At 47.7% G+C, this 20,163-nt stretch overlaps 1 protein-coding gene across 2 annotated transcripts; it reads left to right on the top strand.

The window, feature by feature from the left end:
• The first annotated feature begins 1,292 nt into the window (after positions 1–1,292).
• On the top strand, positions 1,293–18,002 carry HTATIP2 (HIV-1 Tat interactive protein 2). 2 transcript variants are annotated; one of them, XM_072793780.1, is made up of 6 exons: positions 1,293–1,359; positions 1,826–2,021; positions 5,227–5,334; positions 14,136–14,273; positions 16,504–16,565; positions 17,255–18,002. In XM_072793780.1, exons 2-6 carry the CDS (start codon positions 1,827–1,829, stop codon positions 17,478–17,480), a joined length of 729 nt encoding a protein of 242 aa, XP_072649881.1. In that variant the 5' UTR covers positions 1,293–1,359; position 1,826; the 3' UTR covers positions 17,481–18,002. The 2 variants fall into 2 exon arrangements, with proteins under 2 accessions (XP_072649881.1, XP_072649880.1); XM_072793779.1 differs by lacking the exon at positions 1,293–1,359 and adding an exon at positions 1,443–1,582.
• Positions 18,003–20,163: the final 2,161 nt, after the last annotated feature.

The following is a 20,163-nucleotide window of genomic DNA, read 5'->3' as shown; positions in this document are numbered from 1 at the left end:
AACCACAGGATCAGGTGTGGAAGATCACCCTGGCTCACCCTCTGGGACCTGGGCAGGGAAACCAGTTATACTGGTGAGCAGTAGTGAGTGCAAGAATCATTCAAGAGAAATCTGAAAGGCAGATAGGATGACAGGACTTGGTGATGAACCGCGCTGCGGAAAAGCCAGGAAAAAGGAGTCAAAGGGCACAGCCCAAACTTCTGACTTGAGAGAGGAGAGAGTGGAGTGAGGAGTGTGACAACCCATGGGCACAGCGAGACCACTCAAGAGAGGCAAGAAGTAGGTTTGTTTCATTTCTGTTGGGGGTGCTTGGATGGGAAAGGTTAAGGTTTTGAACGTGGTGAACTTGAGATAGAGATGTCCAGCACACGCAACTGAAAGGACACGTTTTAGAGAGACCAGCGGAGGTCAAGCCTATTGGCTGAGGCCATGGGTGAGGGCGAGCCTAGCCTTGGCGGGGACACGAAGGCAGGCAGAGGGTGGCGGGGAGCAATGACCTTTAGGCAGCGCTCTCCTAGCGACCCACCCTGGCCCGCGCTGCGCACCTGCTGGCGGCCCCGCCCCCAGGCTCCAGGCCCCGCCCCATACTCAAGGGCCCGCCCCTCAGACTCTCGGCCCCGCCCCCAGGCTCCCAGCCCCACTGCCAGGCCCCGCCCCTCCCCAGCCCCGCCTCTCATGTTCAAGGCCCCGCCCCACGCTCCTGGCCCCGCCCCCAGGCTCAAGGCTCCGCCCCCAGCCTCCCAGCCCCACTGCCAGGCCCCGCCCCTCTCGCTCAAGGCCCCGCCCCAGGCCCCGGCCCCGCCCCCAGGCTCCAGGCTCCACCCCATACTCCAGGGCCCGCCCCTCAGACTATCGGCCCCGCCCCCCAGTCTCCCAGCACTGCCAGGCCCCGCTCCTCTCCAGGCCCCGCCCCAGGCCGGGATCCCGGCCCCGCCCCCAGGCTTCAGGTCCTGGCCCCAGGCTCCAGGCTCCGCCCCTCATGCTCAAGGCCCCGCCCCAGGCTCCCGGCCCCGCCCCCAGGCTCCAGGCCCCGCCCCTCATGCTCCAGGCCCCGCCCCAGGCTCCCGGCCCCGCCCCCAGGCTCCAGGCCCCGCTCCTCTCCAGGCCCCGCCCCAGGCTCCCGGCCCCGCCCCCAGGCTCCAGGTCCTAGCCCCAGGCTCCCGGCCCCGCCCTCAGGCACCAGGCTCCGCCCCTCATGCTCCAGGCTCCGCCCCGGCCCCGCCCCAGGCTTCAGGTCCCGGCCCCAGGCTCCCGGCCCCGCCCCTCATGCTCCAGGCCCCGCCCCCGCGCTCCCGGCCCCGCCCCCCGCCGGGCGGGGCGAGGCGGCGGCTCCGCGAAGTCCCCGGAAGCCGCAAGCGGGTACGCGCAGGCTCAGCCGCCCGACCCCCGAGCCCCGGGTCGCTCCGGGAGGGGCGCGGCCGATGGGGCCCGGGGGCCGGGAGCCGCGGGGGAGGGGCGAGGCCCTGACGTCCGGGCCCGCGGCGCTGGGCGCGGTGGCGGCGGCGGCGGCGGCGGCGGCGGCCCTGGTGGCCGCGCTGCTCCTGCTGCGGCGTGAGGACGCGGGCCCGGGGGGCGGCTGCAGGTAACCCCTCCGCGCAGGGCCCGGGCGTGCGGCCGGGGCGAGGCTGTGGGTGCCGTGCACCTGGGCGCAGCTCCCGCTGGGGCCGCCGGGAGGTGGAGGTGGGCTCGGCGCCCCGCCCTGCAGGTGCTTCAGCACCTTCCCCGGGGAAGCAGGTTCCCTGCCGAGCACACTCCGGTTCCCCAGGGCGCGCCGCGGGCACCCCTTCCGCACCCCCCACCAGCCCCCCTCATGTCATTTCCGTAGCATGGCCGGGACCCCGGCGCTGCCGAAGCTTCGAGAAGACTTCAGGATGCAGAATAAGTCCGTCTTCATCCTGGGCGCCAGCGGGGAAACCGGCAGAGTGCTCTTAAGAGAAATCTTGGAACAGAACCTGTTTTCCAAAGTCACGCTCATTGGCCGGAGAAGGCTCACCTTCGATGAGGAAGCTTATAAAAATGTGGTGGGTATTTGAGCTGGGACTCAAAAATACACTTGGCGATGATTCTGGCTCCATGTATTTTCAGGCCTTACAGCTGAAGGTGCCTGGCCCGTGGCGGAGGAGAGGTGATCGCAGTCTGGCCGGGAAGGGGGTGTGAGAACCCGGCCTGGAAGCTGCAGCCCGGGCTGGGCAGGTTGTTGGCCTCCACCCGGCCTGGAAGCTGCAGCCCGGGCTGGGAAGGTTGGCCTCTGCCAGACCTGGAAGCTGCAGCTGGGCTGGGCAGGTTGTTGGCCTCCACCCCGACCTGGAAGCTGCAGCCCGGGTTAGGGCAGGTTGGCCTTCGTCCGGACCAGGAAGCTGCAGCCCGAGTTAGGCAGGTTGGCCTTCGTCCCGACCTGGAAGCTGCAGCCCGGGCTGGGCAGGTTGGTCTCCGCCCGACCTGGAAGCTCAAGCCCCGGCTTGGCAGGTTGGCCTCCACCCCCACCTGGAAGCTGCAGCCCCGGCTGGGCAGGTTGTTGGCCTCCACCCGGACCTGGAAGCTGCAGCCTGGGTTAGGCAGGTTGGCCTCTGCCCGGCCTGGAAGCTGCAGCCCATGCTGGGCAGGTTGTTGGCCTCCACCCCGACCTGGAAGCTGCAGCCCAGGTTAGGCAGGTTGGCCTCCACCCCGACCTGGAAGCTGCAGCCCGGGTTAGGGCAGGTTGGTCTCCGCTGGACCTGGAAGCTGCAGCCCAGGTTAGTCAGGTTGGCCTTTGCCCCGACCAGGAAGCTGCAGCCCGGGTTAGGCAGGTTGGCGTTCGTCCCAACCTGGAAGCTGCAGCCCGGGCTGGGCAGGTTGTTGGCCTCCACCCCGACCTGGAAGCTGCAGCCGGGGCTGGGGAAGTTGGCCTCCGCCCTCACGGTGTGACCACTGGCACACCTTTCTCCCAATCTAGACCCCTAGAAGGCCGGTCTGGCTGGTGATGGGGCCTAGGAAGACGGTAAAAAGCAAGCTTTGGGGCGGTTCAAGCTGGGTTCTAGGGACAGTCCTGTAACCGTGGGCCATTTTCTCAACCACTTTGCTTGTTTTCTTGACCAGGCAAGGTCTATGGCAATACAGGTGAGGTTATTCTGTTGCAAGAATTGCCCAGCCTAACTTCCCAGGGCTGCAGCCTTAGTGGATGTAAGCAGAACGTTGTCTTCACTGTCACTTACACTTCCATGGTTAACCAGATGATATACTAGATCTCCCCTAAATATTTGAAATCTGCACTTTGTGAAGATTCCTTTCCCCATTTTTTAAAAAATATTTTATTTATTTATTAATGAGAGACACACAGAGACAGGCAGAGACACACAGGCAGCGGGAGAAGCAGGCTCCATGCAGGGAGCCTGACATGGGACTCGATCCTGGGTCTCCATGGTCACACCCTGGGCTGAAGGTGGGCACTAAACCGCTGAGCCCCCCCGGGCTGCCCCCTTTACCCATTTAAAGGGTGTTGTGAACTGCAGTAAATGGAACTATAATGTAATCCTGAGACCCCACAACTATAGAAGCCGGTCCCATAGGCTTCACAGGTGGAATATTCCTAGAAACAAGTGGTCTCACAAATAAATGTTCTTCACCCCTATAGGTCCATGGTCAGGTGATTTTTGCATTTACCTTAATGTCCATCAGGACTTTCCCGTTTTAAAATGGCCCTCTTTGCTCAGACTTAGTTAATATGTGGTGTTTATCGTCTGGCTTCATGGAGTGTGTCAAATACCTTTGGTAATTAGAAACTGAAATTGAATTGTGTGCTTTGATAATCCAGTTTCGGTGGCACGTCTTTTGGTTATGCACTTAATGGGAACGTATTTTTTCTTCAGCATGAAGAAAATGCTGTTTGAAAGTGCTGTTTCCTCACAGTGCCAGGGAAATGCTTTTCAAAGAACTGGTGATAGCGAAGGAAAACTACATTTTATTTGAACTCCTGGATGATGGGAACTTCTCAATCTATCTTAAAGTTCCACAGTAAACTTACGAGGTTACATAGAGGGTTTTTTTGTTTGTTTTGTTTTAAGTTCTATTTACTTATTTGAGAGAGAGTGTACAAGAGGGGGGCGGGGAGGGACAGAAGGAAAGGGAGAAGTAGACTCCCCGCTGAACTGGGCTCGATCTCACAATCCTGAGAACATGACCTCAGCCAAAACCAAGAGATGAGGACACTTAACCGACTGAGCCACCCAGGAAGGCACCCCTCCGTGGAGGTTCTTAAATTGGGGTCAGCATGAGACTTACAGAAGACGCTTATTAAAAATGCATTTTCTGCTTCAGAAGTATTGGTGCGACACCTAGGAATATGCCTTTTCATCAAAGATCACTGGCTGATTCTAACACAGGTGGTTCATGAACTGAAGGAAAGATTATCATTCACATTTTATGGCTAAAAAAACTGAGACATATGACTTGGCCAAGAACTTGACCAGAATTACATGCTTAGTAAGTAGCAGGCTCAGGAGTTGAACCTAGGTCTGAGATTCCAAACACCATTCCTTGCCCCAATATTAAACTTGATTGGTATCCCTGATAGTATAGATAGGTCTTTTATTTTTCCAGATAGAAAATTATAATTGAACCTGACCTTAAAGATCTGAATCACTTATAATTCAAGCATGTGTACCGTGGACCTCCAAGTGCATTGTTGATTTTGAATTCAGATTATTTGCATTTTAGTGGGAAAAAAATGAGCTTGCAAAATTTTTTTATGATGATGCATTTTCCTTAATTTAATTTCTGTTTAATTATATTGCTAAGCTTGATCTGTCTCCCAGCAAAGTATCTATTTGGTAAACAGTATCTGTAACAGTCACTTGATCATGGGTTTTAAAAACCATTCAGTGCCTTATTAAATTGAGTAAATTATTAAGCATTTCCGTGCTTAATATCTAATGCCCCAATTTTCTGCCACTCTGCACCAGTGCGGCTCTAACTCTCTCAGAGGTTTCTTACTAAGTAGAAGAAGCACAATGTGGAATCGCAATTCCCATGCCCTAGGAATCTGCCCCACTAAATAGACTAACATGGAAAAGATAGGAGACTGGCAGGAGAAAGAGATGCCAGAGCAAAGAGCTTGCAAAATTTGACGGTTAAGTGGAGCAGCCTCTTCAGTAATGTTCTCTAATTTATTCTTTACATTTAGAGGGGTATTTTTTTTTCTCTCTTTTCTAATAACATCAAGTTATATACAGCTGTGTCCTTGTTGTCTAGAATCAAGAAGTGGTGGACTTTGAAAAGTTGGATGACTACGCTTCTGCCTTTCAAGGTCATGATGTTGGATTTTGTTGCCTGGGTACCACCAGAAAAAAAGCTGGGGCGGTAAGGAAGAAATCAACTCCTTAGCCTTTCACTGACTGGTCGTGTCAAAGATTCCTTTCTTGCTTGCTATCTTGCTTACCTTTCTTTTTCTTTACATTTGTAGTTCTTAAATGTAAATAAGTTCTGATCACTTCAGATTTCATATGCCTCCCTAGCCTTTGCTATACTTTGAATGGTACTGATACATTCTTCTTTCTTTCCAACTAGTCCGTGAGTTCAGGCCTTCGTCCTGGAGACATCATAAATATTTTCAAGGTCTTGCCTTTTGCAAATATTGCTGTCACTACATCCCCTGACTAAGGCAAACCACGATGTCTGAGTAAAAGGAACTGGCTCATGCTGTTAGCAATACGCTTTTTTTTTTATTATTATTATAAATGTCTTAAACTTAAAGCGTTCTCTCTCACATAAATGATTTGCTTCAACCTATTTTCATGCCAAGTTTTAAACTTACGATATAGAACGTCAGAAGAGCACGATTTAGCTAGCCTTTAGTGATGAGTCAGCCTTCAGTGATGATTCAACCCCAGGGGTGATTCAGCTTTGACTGACGCACAACTGTTCTAATCCACATTTTTATTTGCTTTTTAATGGTATTCTAAATTGCATTGGCCTCTGTCCAGAAGGCATAGTTTACTATCTGGGTAAAAGTCATCGCTTACTACATAGATCCTCAGCAAGTGTTAATACATCTTAATTTATATCTTGACTGTAGTTTATTTCTCTGGTAGAGGATTGTTGGAGCTAAAAATGCCTTTTTTTAAAAGAGGGTACAAGAGACAAAGTTGGGGGTGAGGGGAGATGGAAGGGATAGAGGGAGAGAATCCCAAGCAGGTTCCATGCCCAGTGAGGAGCCCGAGGTGGGGCTTGATCTCACATTCCTGAGATCATGACCTGAGCTGAAATCAAGAGTCAGATGCCACCCAGAAGCCCCTAAATGTGTCTGTTAAATATGCAGGTCTATGATGCTGCCATGGAACCTTATCATAGATTTATAAACAGGCCCATGTATCAGAATCATTAGGAGGGCACATGGTTAAGAACTACTGGTTTATACCAACTAAGGAGTATAGCTCAGATGTATTTCTCTGGCCCTGCTGGTGATCCAAAGAATAATTCTATTTATGCTTTTGGTAGGGATGTATTTCTTTACCAGAGTTCTGCAGTTCTGTTATGTCCACTTTGGAACCCAGCTGGGTTTTGAGCTCTGTGCTGGGAAGCATGGATTATAGAGAAGTCTGACTCTCCCAGGAATTGGCATATTGTATCTCCTAGAAAGGGTCATTTTCCTGCTCAGCAGCTAGTACAGTCATTTCTATCCCAGGGACAGTCACAAGCAGCGTGCCCTCTAAAAAACATTGCAAAACTATTGTTTAGTACACTGCAGGTTGAACTGTCTCAAGTGCCAGCCTGATTCTGGCAGTGACTCAGCAAAATAAAAACCACTGCATTAGGCCTAGAGCAGTTCCTTTTTGTGCAATAAGGCAAATCTCATTATAGGGCACTCCAAGAAAAAAGTCTAAATTGCTTTGTTGCATTCAAATTGTGTAAAGCAATTTTTAAAAATTTAAATTCAATTAACATAGAGTATATTATTAGTTTCAGAGGTAGAGTTCAGGGATTCATCAGTTGCATAAAACACCCAGTGCTCATTACATCACAAGCCCTCCTTAATGCCCATCACCAGTTACCCCACCCACCCCAATCCCCTCCCCTCCAGCAACCCTCAGTTTCTTATGATTAAGAGTCTCTTATGGTTTGTCTCCCTCTCTGATTTTGTCTTGTTTTATTTTTCCCTTCCTTTTCCTATGATCCTGTTTTGTTTCTTAAATTCCACATATGAGTGAGATCGTATGATAATTGTCTGTCTCTGATTGTCTTATTTGGCTTAGCATAATATCCTCTAGTTCCATCCATGTCATTGCAAATGGCAAGATTTCATTTTTTTGGATGGCTGAGTAGTATTCCAATGCACAGAATTTTAATCAGAGGAATCGGGTGTCTTCCCTATCCAGAATATTTTTTTAATGGAGCTGGTTCCCCACCCTTTGGGCTATTCAATACCTTTTGTTCTCCAAAATCAGTCTGAAAAGACAAAAGTATTTATGTGTAAATAAGAGAAAAAAACTAAGGAGCCAAAGCCAACTAATAAGTTGATACTAATTTAAATTGGATGCAATGTAAAGTTTGGAGGTTGTGATAACTTTAGGCAATTTAAAAGAGATGACAGTTCACAAGTGGCTGGGTACTAAGGTACTGATAGTTGTTCAATGGGGTATTGTGAATTTCCAAGCTCACCCTACCTGGTATTCTGGTTGGCAGCCCTCTCTATAGAAAAAAGACCTCATCTGATGGATACCGCAAGGTTGTGCAAGCCTGGTGTCATTCTGTAGCTGTTTCATAACTGGAACGTCCCATGTTTTTCCTCAGCAACATCATTTTTCAGTAGAGAAAAACTTCAAGAAATTCAGGGTTTCTGTCTCATCCACACCCTCTGGGTAGCCATCTTATTTCCCTTTGATCTTCAGTGTGTGAATTTGGCTTAAACAATGGAAGTTGAGTGTCTCACAGCTCTAGGAGCTAGAAGTCTGAGATAAGGTGTTGGCAGGTCTTGTTCCCCGTGAGGGCTGTGAGGGAAAGAACTGTTCCAGGCTTTTCTCCTTGACTCATAGATAACCACCTTCTCTCTGTGTCTTTTAAGTTAGCATTTTTCCTGTGTGCATGTGGTTACATCCAAATGTCTCCTTTTTATAACGACACTAGTCCAAGTAGGTGCAGAACCGCCCTACTCAGTATGACTTCACCTTAACTAATAAGATCAGCAGTGACCCCATTTCCAAATAAAGTTACATTATGAGGTACTACTTTATATGAGGTCACGACTTTATATGAGTTCTGGAGAAAACATTAAACCCGTAAAATTCAGTCTACTCAGATTGTCCCTGAAACTATCTGTTAGCTTTTCCAGCTGTTTGGAAAACCATTTCGTTTAGCCCTGTTAGATGCTGATCTCCTTTTTCACGCTTACAGGCCCCAGTTGGCCAATCAGTGCTGCGGCTTCCTTACTTGGCCCTAGTCCAGATCTACTGGGTCAGAATCTCTAAGGCTGAAGCTTGGCAACTATTTTTAGCAAGCTCCTTGGGAGATTCAGATGCAGCCAACCCTCCTCTTGTTGGACCTGCTTTTTCAGGAGGCATTAGGATGTGTTAGTCTTCCTCTCCAGCTGCTCTGCTAGGTACCGGAGTCCCAGATGGCCTTCACTTGTATGGGTAAGAAACCTGTGTGTTAGTGAAGGGTGAAGTGCCCTTTGAAAACCAGATCTACATTGGCCTGGGGTGTGGAGCAGAAACTCACTGATGTCACTGAGACTCTAGTGCTTCCCCCTTATTTGTATTCAGAGACAGACGTGGTTAGTGAGTTTGAGGCGGTGCAATACAGTTTCATCTCTCCACGAGCTTCCTCACAGTCCAGCTTCTTGGATTCTGTTGAATGGACAATGTTGTTCATGTGTTCAAAGCAGCCATTGGGCATTGTTAGGGTCTCCTGGCTTCTGATTCTTTTTTTTTTTTTTTTAATTTTTATTTATTTATGATAGTCACAGAGAGAGAGAGAGAGAGAGAGAGAGGCAGAGACACAGGCAGAGGGAGAAGCAGGCTCCGTGCACTGGGAGCCCGACGTGGGATTCGATCCCGGGTCGCCAGGATCGCGCCCTGGGCAAAGGCAGGCGCTAAATCGCTGCGCCACCCAGGGATCCCTGGCTTCTGATTCTAATGAAACATTCTTCTAATCCAGGGGCTTGCAGACCATAGGCCGTGGGCCACATACAGCCCACCTATTTTGGGGTAGCCCATTGAGCTAAGAATGTTTTTATATTTTTGAATGGCTAGAAAATGTCAAAAGGAGAATAATATGTCACAACATGTGAAAATATAAGAAATTCAGGTTTCAGTATCCATAAATAAGTAAGGAACCACAGCTGTTCTCACTACTTTGTGTTGCCTGTGGCTGCTGTTGTCCCATGATGGCAGAGCTGTGTAACTGTACAAGAAGCCCGCAAATCTGAAAGTATCTGCTCTCTCATCCTTCACAGGGAAAGCTTGCTGTCTCCTGTTGTAATCTGTACTGTTTGATTCGATGTCTAGGATGAGGCTTGTGAAGTCATAGGGCCCTGAATGGTTTGAGGCTCTGTTTGGATACCAAATAGCTGTATCCAGGGACTTGGGAGGTGCTAGGTAGCTCCCATGGGCCGATGCTGCCTTCTTCTCACTACTGAGAAACAAGTGACCACTGCGTCCCTTTTGGCCTGTAGAATTCTTTTTTTTTTTTTTTTAATTTTTATTTATTTATGATAGAGAGAGAGAGAGAGAGGCAGAGACATAGACAGAGGGAGAAGCAGGCTCCATGCACCGGGAGCCCGACGTGGGATTCGATCCCGGGTCTCCAGGATCGCACCCTGGGCCAAAGGCAGGCGCTAAACCGCTGCGCCACCCAGGGATCCCGGCCTGTAGAATTCTTTGACTTCCATCACACAGAGAAAACAATGCCCCAAATGGAAACATTTTGTAAGAATGTAGAGATGGACTAAGAAATCTCAGTTATCTGTTTTATTTTTCTATCCGGACTTTTCTCTAACCAAGATCTGGGTTCCACTGCTGTATGTCAAACATATAGAGATGCTCTCCAGAAACACAAGCAAGCAGGGTCTCACGTACCATTTGTTGTTTGTCTGCATTTGTCTTCTAGTCTAACTTACAGGGTTGGATTGAAACAGGAATAAAGGAGACAGAAGCTGAAGCAGAAATATTGCCAAGTGGGCCTCTTTACAGGGTGACAGATCGCCCCTCCTTGGAGAAAGGTCCCCCGGATGTTGAGTCATCGTGACGTGCTCTCTGGTCATGCCCATCAGGGCTAAAATACCTCGTTAGGAGAGGTTCTTAAGCCAGCATGTCCCTAGTTTTCAGGCATGTGTAAAGAAGATTAGAAGAAATACTTAGTAGCTTTGGATTTTAATAAGATTTAAAGAGTAATTAGAGAATTTATTTCCTTGATATTTATGGAGCCTGTGAAGATCTCTCTGCTGAGTCGCATTATATTGTGCTTAATCTTTTGAGCAGGTGCTGGCAAAGGAAATTTATAGCGGGAACTTATTTAATCAATTCCTTTTTCTAGAAGGAACTCTGATTCCTAGCTTAAAGTAAGACACACTGACTATAGAATCATACAGACACTGCAACAGAATGAACATAATGCTCTCAGAAGAGATGTCTTTTCCCTCGCCATATGGTTAGGGAAACTAAATATGGTTTTTCTGAAAAATTGTGTTGTATGAAGTAGCTTGTTTTTGCTTGTTTCTTCTATTGTTTTTTTATTTGCGCCGTTAGAGAACAAGAAAGGATGTTAAGATTTTAAAGATAGCTTCCTTCCATCTCTAAATGGCATCTTCCTCACAGCAGAGAAAATTCGTGTGTGCTGGTATGTCCAAGTCTGTCACCGGGGTCCGTGTTTAAGTTTGGTTTCTAAGTCCCTGAAAGCCGTTGACCCCTTTGCTTTTGAGTTTCATTCACCAGCCAAAAGGCCATGCCTCGGGGTGGGGGAAGTGAAATTCAAAATTTATGGGCTTGGAAAAATGCGTATTTATAATCAGCTTGGGGGCTCAGAGGATTTGCGAAATCATTTTGGATTAACAGCCATTGATTGCTAATAAAACAATATTTAGCTTTGTCCAGAGAACAGCGGTGGAGAAAGGTGTGGGCACCTTGTCAACGGAACCCATTGAGCAGGGATGACGGGCTAAGTGTGGGGGTCTCCGCAGCAGCGTGGGTGCTCGTCCTTCACCGAGTGGCTGTCAGTTGTTAGCCAGGCCGGTGAAAGGAAGGACGCCAGAGTCTGATGGCTAGGGTGGTATTGATGTGCTTTAGCTGACTAATCAGATTGAAAAAGTCCCATGGCATTTATGTCACTTTAATTTTCATCAAACAATTGGAGATGGCAGGACTCTATTAAGGAGAGATTGATCCAGAACTAAAGCCAAATAAATTAGGGTCTCCGTTTAATCAAATTATCCCTTTACTGGCCCTGGATTAAGCGAGAGAGACAGCGTCGGTCCAGGGACTTGTGATTGGCTGAATCTTTCCTTTATTTTTAAAGAAGCTGATGAAAGAATACGCATTTTAACAGAGACAACTATGATACCGCTTCTAAGAAGTAGTGCTTCAACAGCAGCAAAGACGAAAAGGAATTTATTTCACTAGTCAACTCTGTGACTTCGTTGTGAATAATGAACCTGTTCTTGAAATCAGAGTTTGGGGAGTTGGAGCAAGGGGAAGAAATAGATGGGGAAGAGAAGCCGAGGGCTTTAGGATTTTTCTGTGTCCCTTTGGACTGTTTTTCTTGGCACACTTTCAGCACATGTAAAATCTCAATTCGGAAGATGGCTCTGAGGAGAATCCCATCCCTCTCTCAGGATGAGCTGAGTAGTAAACGTGGGTTGCCTCTCACTGGTGTAAAAGCAGCATCGTGAGCTGAATCACGGTGTAGGCGGGTCTGCTGTGAGGATCGAACGTGCAGGTGTACAACGGGGAAGGAGATGGTGGTGATGTGTGGGTAAAGCGTGAAGTTTGCGGGAAACTAACCCTGCCCTGCAGGTAGTAGGTGTGGTTAAAAAATGGCACTGATGACAGAGGAGGACAGGAGAGGCTTTTGGGGTAAGGGTGACATTCTAGTTCTTGATCTGGGAGTTGTTTGCAGAGGCTGTTCAGTTGATGAAAATTCATCAAGCTCTGTATTTAGAATATGTTTTCTTTTATGATCTTCCATGCAAGTTTGAAGAAGGTTGCTAGGGGCCCATTGTTTTAAAACTGAAAACTCTTAGTTTCATATTGCCTTTGTAACAAATGGTCCCAAATTTAGTGGCTTAAAACAGCATGAATGTATCATCTTACAGTTCTATAAGTTAGACATTGGAAATGGATTTCGCTGAGGTAAAATCAAGGTATTGACAGGGCTCTCTTTCCTTCTGGAGGCTCTGGGGGGAATCCAGAGGCCGCCTGCATTCCTTGGTTCATGCTCCTCTTCTTCATTTCAGGGCCAGCAACAAGGGACTGAGTCCTGTCACTCTGTGTACATAGCTCTTCCCCTTTCTCCTTCCCTTTTCCACCTTTAAGGACTCTTGTGATTACGTTGGGCCTAGTTGGATAATACAGAATAATCGTATTTTAAAGTCCTCTGATTAGCAACCTTAATTCTACCTGCAGCCTAAATTCCCCTGTGCTGTGTAACCTGACATATTCATAGGTATGGGGATCAGCACGTGGACATCTTTATGGGGCCACCCCAGTTATGAATGAGTCCTTCTCGTTAGCTAGAGGCATTGTGAGATAAGAAGGAAGAGGGGTCCAATAGAGAGCACTGCTCGGAGTCAAGAATATGCATTTTGCTCCCAGCTTTCTCTTCTTAGCCGGAAGGTCACCAGATCACTGGTCCTTGTTTTCACATCTCCCTAATGAAGGAGTTGGATGTGATGATTCCTGAGGTACAAGACACACATCTTCTTATGAAATAAAGCATTTAGGATCAATAAGTACCCTAGGACAAATCATTAGGGGGACGCCTGGGTGGCTTAGTGGTTGAATATCTTACCTTTGGCTCAAGTTGTGATCCCAGAGTCCTGGGATCAAGTTCAGCATCGGGCTCCGCCCCCCCGCAGGGAACCTGCTTCTCCCTCTGCCTGTGTCTCTGCCTCTCTCATGAATAAATAAATAAAATCTTTTTACAAACTTTTAAGAATCATTAGGGTGGTAAAGTCTTCAGATTTGGAACCGTCATAGAAAACCTCATCACATAGTTGTGGGTATTTATGAAGTTCAGCTTCACTAGGCTTTAAGACTCATCCCAGCGCTCTGGAGTTGGAGGATGCCAGCATTTGTGGTGGTCCTGAGAAGCTGTTGCTTAGTAGCATTCTCTTGTCCCGGTACACACATGTGTTCCCCCATATTAGGTCCTGGAGATGAGTTTACGTTCTGTTGTTTGCACCATCCTCCCCATTCCTCCTATTTATTGCCATTTGGCTCTTTGTTTTCCTCCCTCTCTCTAATTGGATTTGCCTTTTTTCTGCTTTCATTGGACTTTTAATTCATTCATTTAAATATTTTTAGAGTACTTATCATGTCCTGGGCATACATTGATGCTGAGATATGAATTAAGAAGAAAGACCCTACTACTAACTACCCTCACTGGACTGAGTCTAGACCAGGGGTCCCCACACATTCTTGATTATATATCTGCCATTAAAAAAAAAAAGTGAGGATACATTCTTTACTGATATGTGAGGTATGTTGTAAAACATAAACAAAAATTAGAAATTAAATAGACTTTGTTCTGATAGTGCTGGGTTAGAGTTCTTGGCTATACCCTGAGACCCCTGCCCATTAGAGCTGACACAGAGAAAGTCAAGAATTGAAAGGTCATAAAAAGACATAGAAATGTGTAATTTAAGGCCGTTTCTCAGCCTGGTCTTCTTGTTCCTTTCTCTCCTTGCAGATTTGTTTGGTGTCTATATCTCAAAGTCAGTCTCCTTGTTTTTTTTTTCCCCGTCCTTGTTTTTTTACTGGCCTTGCTGCCAAAGCTGGTCTGTCTATCCTGAGGATCACACTTGGAACCTTTCCCAGGGTCTATGCTTGGATGCATTTTATTTAGATCTCCATTCCCCCTCAGGCTTCCTAGCCTGCCACCCAGCCTGAGTAGTAATCTTTAAGATGAACTCACAGCTTTCTGGAAATAACTCACATCCTTCTCCCCCTCAGGAAGGATTTGTTCGTGTCGATCGAGATTATGTCTTCAAGTCTGCGGAGCTGGCAAAAGCTGGAGGGTGCAAACATTTTAACTTGCTGTCCTCTAAAGGAGCTGATAAGTCAAGCAATTTTTTATACCTGCAGGTTAAGGTTGGTGCACATTTCTATCTTTCAAATACTTTAGAGCACCCTGGCTAATTGGCAATACTAAATAATGTAAAATGCTAAATAATACAGAAATAAATGCATTAAGTGCATTATATTATGCATTTTTTATAGGGCAGGGACTGATTTGCAGGGATATATTTAGTAAACAGGAGTGATTTGAAAGATAATTTCCAACTTCTTTCCCCCTGTTCTTTATCTAGTAATCATGAAATGAGTTGTGACAGCTCTGATCTTGAATAGCAGCATGGAATCAGTATTAGAAGAGACTTTGAGGCAATGATTCTTAAACTTTTCCAGAGTAGATGATTGTTTATTATTGGGTATGGCTCTTGCCCTCAAGGTATCTCTAAGCTGCTTGTTTGGGGATTCCCCAAGCCTAGCCCCAAGTGTGGTAATTTGATAGGTTTCACAATACTCCGCACATAGTTATATTAACAGCAGTGATTTATTACAACGAAAGGCTATAAAGCAAAGTCAGTAAAGGGAGGGGGTGCATGGAATGAAGTCCAGAAGAAATAGATAAGAGCTTCCCAGAGTCTTCTCTCAGTAGAGTCACACATGCTTAATTTCTTCAGCAATGAGTGTTGAGAAAATGAGAGAAATTCCCCTGAGCCCTGGAGTTCAGAGTTTTGATGGGGTCAATCACGTTGTCACCCTGAGCCTGGAAAAATTACAAACTTCCAAAAGGAAAGCAGGTGTTCAGCATAAGCCCATTGTACAGATAGTTTAGGCACTGTAAGCTACCCTATCTGTTAGGTAATGATGGGATGGTCCTGAAATCCAAGTTCCCAGACACAATCCAGAGGTCAACTTTGCAAGCAGGCCTTTCTAAGAGTCTAGCCTGCTATGTTAATTCTTCTATGAACCTGCTAATAGAGACAAAACATATCTTTGTAAAAGCTAAGAGATTTGTCCAAATAAACACTTGCATATGAAATATTCATAGCAGCATTATCCATAATTGCCAGAGTGGAAACAACCCAAATACCCATCAGCTGATGAATAGATGAATAAAATCTGGTATATGCATAGAAAAGCATATTATTCAACTGTAAAAAGGCATGATACATGCTATAATGTGGGTGAACCTTGAAAACATGCTCTTTTAAAAAAGGGATCCCTGGGTGGCACAGCGGTTTGGCGCCTGCCTTTGGCCCGGGGCGTGATCCTGGAGACCCGGGATCGAATCCCACATCGGGCTCCGGTGCATGGAGCCTGCTTCTCCCTCTGCCTGTGTCTCTGCCTCTCTCTCTCTCTCTGTGTGACTATCATGAATAAATAAATAAAATCTTTAAAAAAAAATAAAATAAAATAAAAAAATAAAAGAGAGAGAGGCCGGTCACAAAAGGCCACAACTTGTATGATTCCATTTATATGAAATACCCAGGATAGGCAAATCTATAGAGACAGAGAGATTAATGGTTGGCTAGGGCTTGGGGGAGGGGAATGGGAGTGAGTGCTAATTGGTTTTTGGCTAGGACGGGGCGGGGAGGAGGGTAAAGAAAATTCTAAACTTAGATTGTGGTGAAGATGGCACAGCTCTCTAGAAAATAATTAATTTTTAGAAGGTTTTTTAAAAAGCTACCCAAGATTATGTGATACATCAGGTGAAATGCCAAATGAATAGTATGAACAGGCCAAGAAAGAGGGGAGCATGCCACTGAATTTACAAGGCCCCTATGGCCTGAGCTCCTCGGGCATTTCTGTTCTTAGAGATGCCTGGATGAAGATTCATGGTTTAACAAATTTAGTTTAAAACCATCATATGGATGTAATCTCACTGTTTCTTGAAATTTGATGGGAATTTGTTAGGAAGACATCTGTGGGTCTTCTGACCCCTTGGAACTACCAACAAAAAGTTGATGTTCATCAACTTGCAACACTAATTCTAGACTAAGGGGAGGTTATTCATTTATGGTCGCACTCCTAACATGTTACTTACTCACTAGATCTGTTTTAAAATCAGTCACATGAGAGGCTGGACTATGTAGCCATCCTCTCATTCAGGACATCTTCTTTAACTCTCTACTGCCTATCAGGATAAACAATCTGTTCCTTAACTTCCCAGAATCTCAAATTCTAGATAAGGATACTTAAAATTATTGAGACCCACAGAAGCAGATTATCTTCAAAACCCCAAGTTATTCCCTCTTAAGCATTACAGTAAATTGGTCTTCTTGATTAAATACTAAAATGTGGTTTTTATTACCAGGGAGAAGTGGAAGCTAGGGTTGAAGAGTTACAATTTGATCGTTACTCTGTGTTCAGGCCTGGGTAAGTCTTCATACTGCCTAACAGCACACCACTGTTCGTTGTTCCCTAGAAGTTAGTTTTCTATTTGAAGAGGCTGACAATTAAGATATCTAAGATATGAAAGAAGTTGGCTGGAGGTGGATTGCTTCTCTGAAGAACATACTTTCTGGCTTTGGAGGAAAGAGTAGACAGTTTGTTGGTGCCAGGTTCAGGGTAGTCTGGAATTTTCTGGGTGGCTTTTGCTGCCTTGAAAAAAAAAATCCTCTTCATTCACCAAATGAAACCATTCACCCATTGTATTAATCTGTTCAGGCTGCCATAACAGACTGAGAGGTATCAGCAACAGAAATTTCCTTTCTCACAATTCTGGAGGCTAGAAGTGCCATCAGAGTTAGTGTCTGCTGAGGCCTCTCTTCCTGGTTTGTAGATGGCCTCCTGTGTCCTGACATGGTCTTTCCTCTGTGTGCATGTGGAGAGGTATCTGATATCTCTCTTCTGTAAGGATACCAGTCCTATCAGATCAAGGTCCCACCCTTAGGACCTAATTTAATCTTAATGATCCCTGTAAATGCACTGTGTTCAAATACACCCACACTGGGGATTAGGGCTTTACCATGAATTTGGCCGGGTGAGTACTTACAGTTCAAAACACTGTGTATGGTCTGAAGACAATAAACCATCTCTTGCTCTGCTTTTCTTTCTCTCTTTAGAGTTCTACTGTGTGATAGGCAAGAATCACGCCCAAGTGAATGGTTGGTTAGGAAATTCTTTGGCTCCCTACCAGAATCTTGGGCCAGTGGGCACTCTGTGCCAGTGATGACTGTGGTTAGGGCAATGCTGAACAACGCAGTGAGCCCAAGCGGCAAGAAGAAAGAACTGCTGGATAATAAGGCCATCCATGACCTGGGGAAAGCTGACAGCTGTCTCAAACCATGACCATGCCGGAGAAATGCTTCCTGTGTAAAACTCAACACCCACTGCCTAATTGGTACTTTCAGGGTCTAAAAAAAGTTATTGTGTTTTAACTGTGGTTTCACTAATCTCAGCTGCCCAGATCCAATCAAAAACTATTGTGAACTGCATCAGCAGTTCAGAGCCTGGTCTTACATCTATGTACGTCACCCAGGGAGTTTTCCAAAGTAGAGATTTGTAGGCTCTCCCTCAAACCTCTGAAGCAGAATCTTCAAGGTATGAGTACAGGAATCTGTTGGTTTTTTTTTTTTTTTAAAAGCTTCCTCTAGTGGTTCTAGTGGTTCTGGTACCACTGGTGGGGAGGCCTGCTTTGAAAGGCTTGTCTGCAGTCAGAGCAGCAGCACAAACCTTCTATATTCTGCAGATGAGGTCTGTTATAAAACTGTCCTTCGTGTCTTTGCGTTACCTGGTGCTGACTGCTGTATTTGTGTAAGTTTAACATTGTGCCTTACTACACAAAATATATAATAAAAATTATATAACTGAGCTCTCCCATGAATTATACATTATACAATTAGTACATGCTACAGATGAATAAAATCCAAATACTTGTTTTCTTTTATAGGGTCTAGTATCCCAGAAGTGATTAACCACAAAATGTTCACATAGCCAGTAGAAGTGTATGTCAAGGTGCCACACTTTAAAAACTATGGAAGAGGAAAGAAAGATGCAGAAGGAAGGGTCAAAGTCAAGAGCAGTACACAGTGTTAACTTTCCATCCAGGAACAAAGGATAGTGATGAAACCTGTCTTAACTTCTGTGCTGAGGGAAACATATTTGAATGATTCAGGTGGTTTGTACAGGGTCTACAGTACGCCAGGTACATTTCAGGCTTTAGTGGACACCTAGAGGATAAAGGCCATCCCCTTTAATTGAGGGTGTATATCTGTAAAAGGGATTGAACGTTCCCATTGTCAGTCACCCGGGAAAGAGACCTATTTTAGGAAGGGGTAGGAAAGGAACATCTTCCTCCTGCCAGGCAGAGTTCCTTTGGGTCTGGACTCTAAAGAGCCTGCATGTTTGGGTGATAACAAGCGCGGGTTCCAAGGAGGCATGAAGTCAGGGGACCCCCTGAGGACATCCTGAGGCCTGTGGGCTCTAAAAGCAGCTGCCCCCAGTGGCCAATTTTAAGTTGTCCTCTCTCTGTTACTTCCTTACCCACAAAACCTTGTGTCAGGTCCCGTTCAGTAGTGAACAGGGGATGTTAGGGGGAGGATCTGTGTGTGTTCGTCTTTGGAGTAGAGAGCAAAGCTGCTCCCTCCCAAGCCCAGCATCGTGGGGGAGTCACAAACTTCAAGGGACAAGATTCTGGCTCAATCACCCATCTAGACGGTGTGTTATTTTTTTTTTTTCCTGTTAACATTGGGGGTTCCCAAGGGACTTTGCAGATTTCCCTCCAGGTGTTCTACACACAGAGAAGGTGGCCCATGCTGCAGAGGGAGGTGATGTTGGAAGGATAAAGCAAACAGGTGAATGGGCCCAGGTAACCCGAGGCCTTGAATTAGTTAATTGAGCATGCTGCGTGCTCGCTGTGTGCTCTGGGCGCATAGCGAGTGGGGATACAGCGGTGCAGAAGGCTGACCTAGCAGAGCCAGCGGCTGTTCTGACAATCCGAGGATAAATCCTCAAAACTAGTACTTGGTAGATTCTGTCCTCTGGGAGCCTACAGGTAAGAGCATATCCAGGGCAGGTTAGCAATACGAGGCGGCACTTTCGCTCGGCAACTGGTCACTGAGCACCTGCTAGGAGTTGGGCCATCTGCCCTGTGCCCGAGAAATGAGAGGCCAGGCCCGTACCCCCACGGCACGGCGCTGAGGGTCAAACAGAACCTGTAAGGTAAAATGAAATAGAAGCAAATGGTGCACGCTAACAAAAAAACTAAAGGAAGGCTGCTAGAATGACCAGAAACTTGAGAAATGGTGGTTTTTGTAGATTACTCTTAGCAGAAGCGCTGAGGTGTGAAAAGGCTGAGCTCTAGGTCAGCGGCAGGAGGGTGACCCGAGGGGAAGGGCTGGGGTGCCGGGGTGCCGGGGTGGCGGGGCGGGGGTCACGAGGGGCCTGCGGGGCCAAGGCGGAGGGCCTGGGCGCTGGGCGCTGACTGCTGCCCTCTCCCGCCTAAGCGCTCCGGGCCCGGGGGTAGGAGGGGAAGGAGGCAGGAGGCCGGCGGCCTGCCCAGGAGGGAGTCCACGCCACGTCTAAGCGTTCTACGGCCCCGCCCCTCCATCCCCCCGCTCGTGGCTGCTCCGTCCTCGTCCGCACTCTGCAGGATCCACGCCGCGGCGGCGGACCGCGCTGCTCCAGGCTCAGCGACGAGCGGCGGGGCGGGGCCCGGAGGCAGCAGCTGGACCCGAGCTTCCTGCGTCCTGCGTCCTCCAGGCCTCGACCTCCGTGCGCTCGAGGGCGCCCCCACCGGCTCCTGCAGGCCCCCCCCCGCGCCCCGGGGGTCAGGGAGCCCCGGAACCCGAGCCCCGGCCCGCGCCGCGCCGCCGCCGCCGCCGCCGCCAGAGGGCGCCGCCCGGTCCTCGAGCGAGGGACACAAAGGGCGCGGCGCCCGCGGAAGAACCCTGGCGACGGCGTCTCTGCGCCTCGGGGCTCCGGGCCGCACGCGGGGACCTCCCGCTCACACCTGCCGCCGCGCGGGGAGGAC

This window comes from Canis lupus, chromosome 23, assembly GCF_048164855.1.
Source record: "Canis lupus baileyi chromosome 23, mCanLup2.hap1, whole genome shotgun sequence".
NCBI classification, from domain to species: Eukaryota; Metazoa; Chordata; class Mammalia; order Carnivora; family Canidae; genus Canis; species Canis lupus.
Note: the sequence above shows the minus strand (reverse complement) of the source record. Positions and strands in the feature narration are given on the sequence as shown.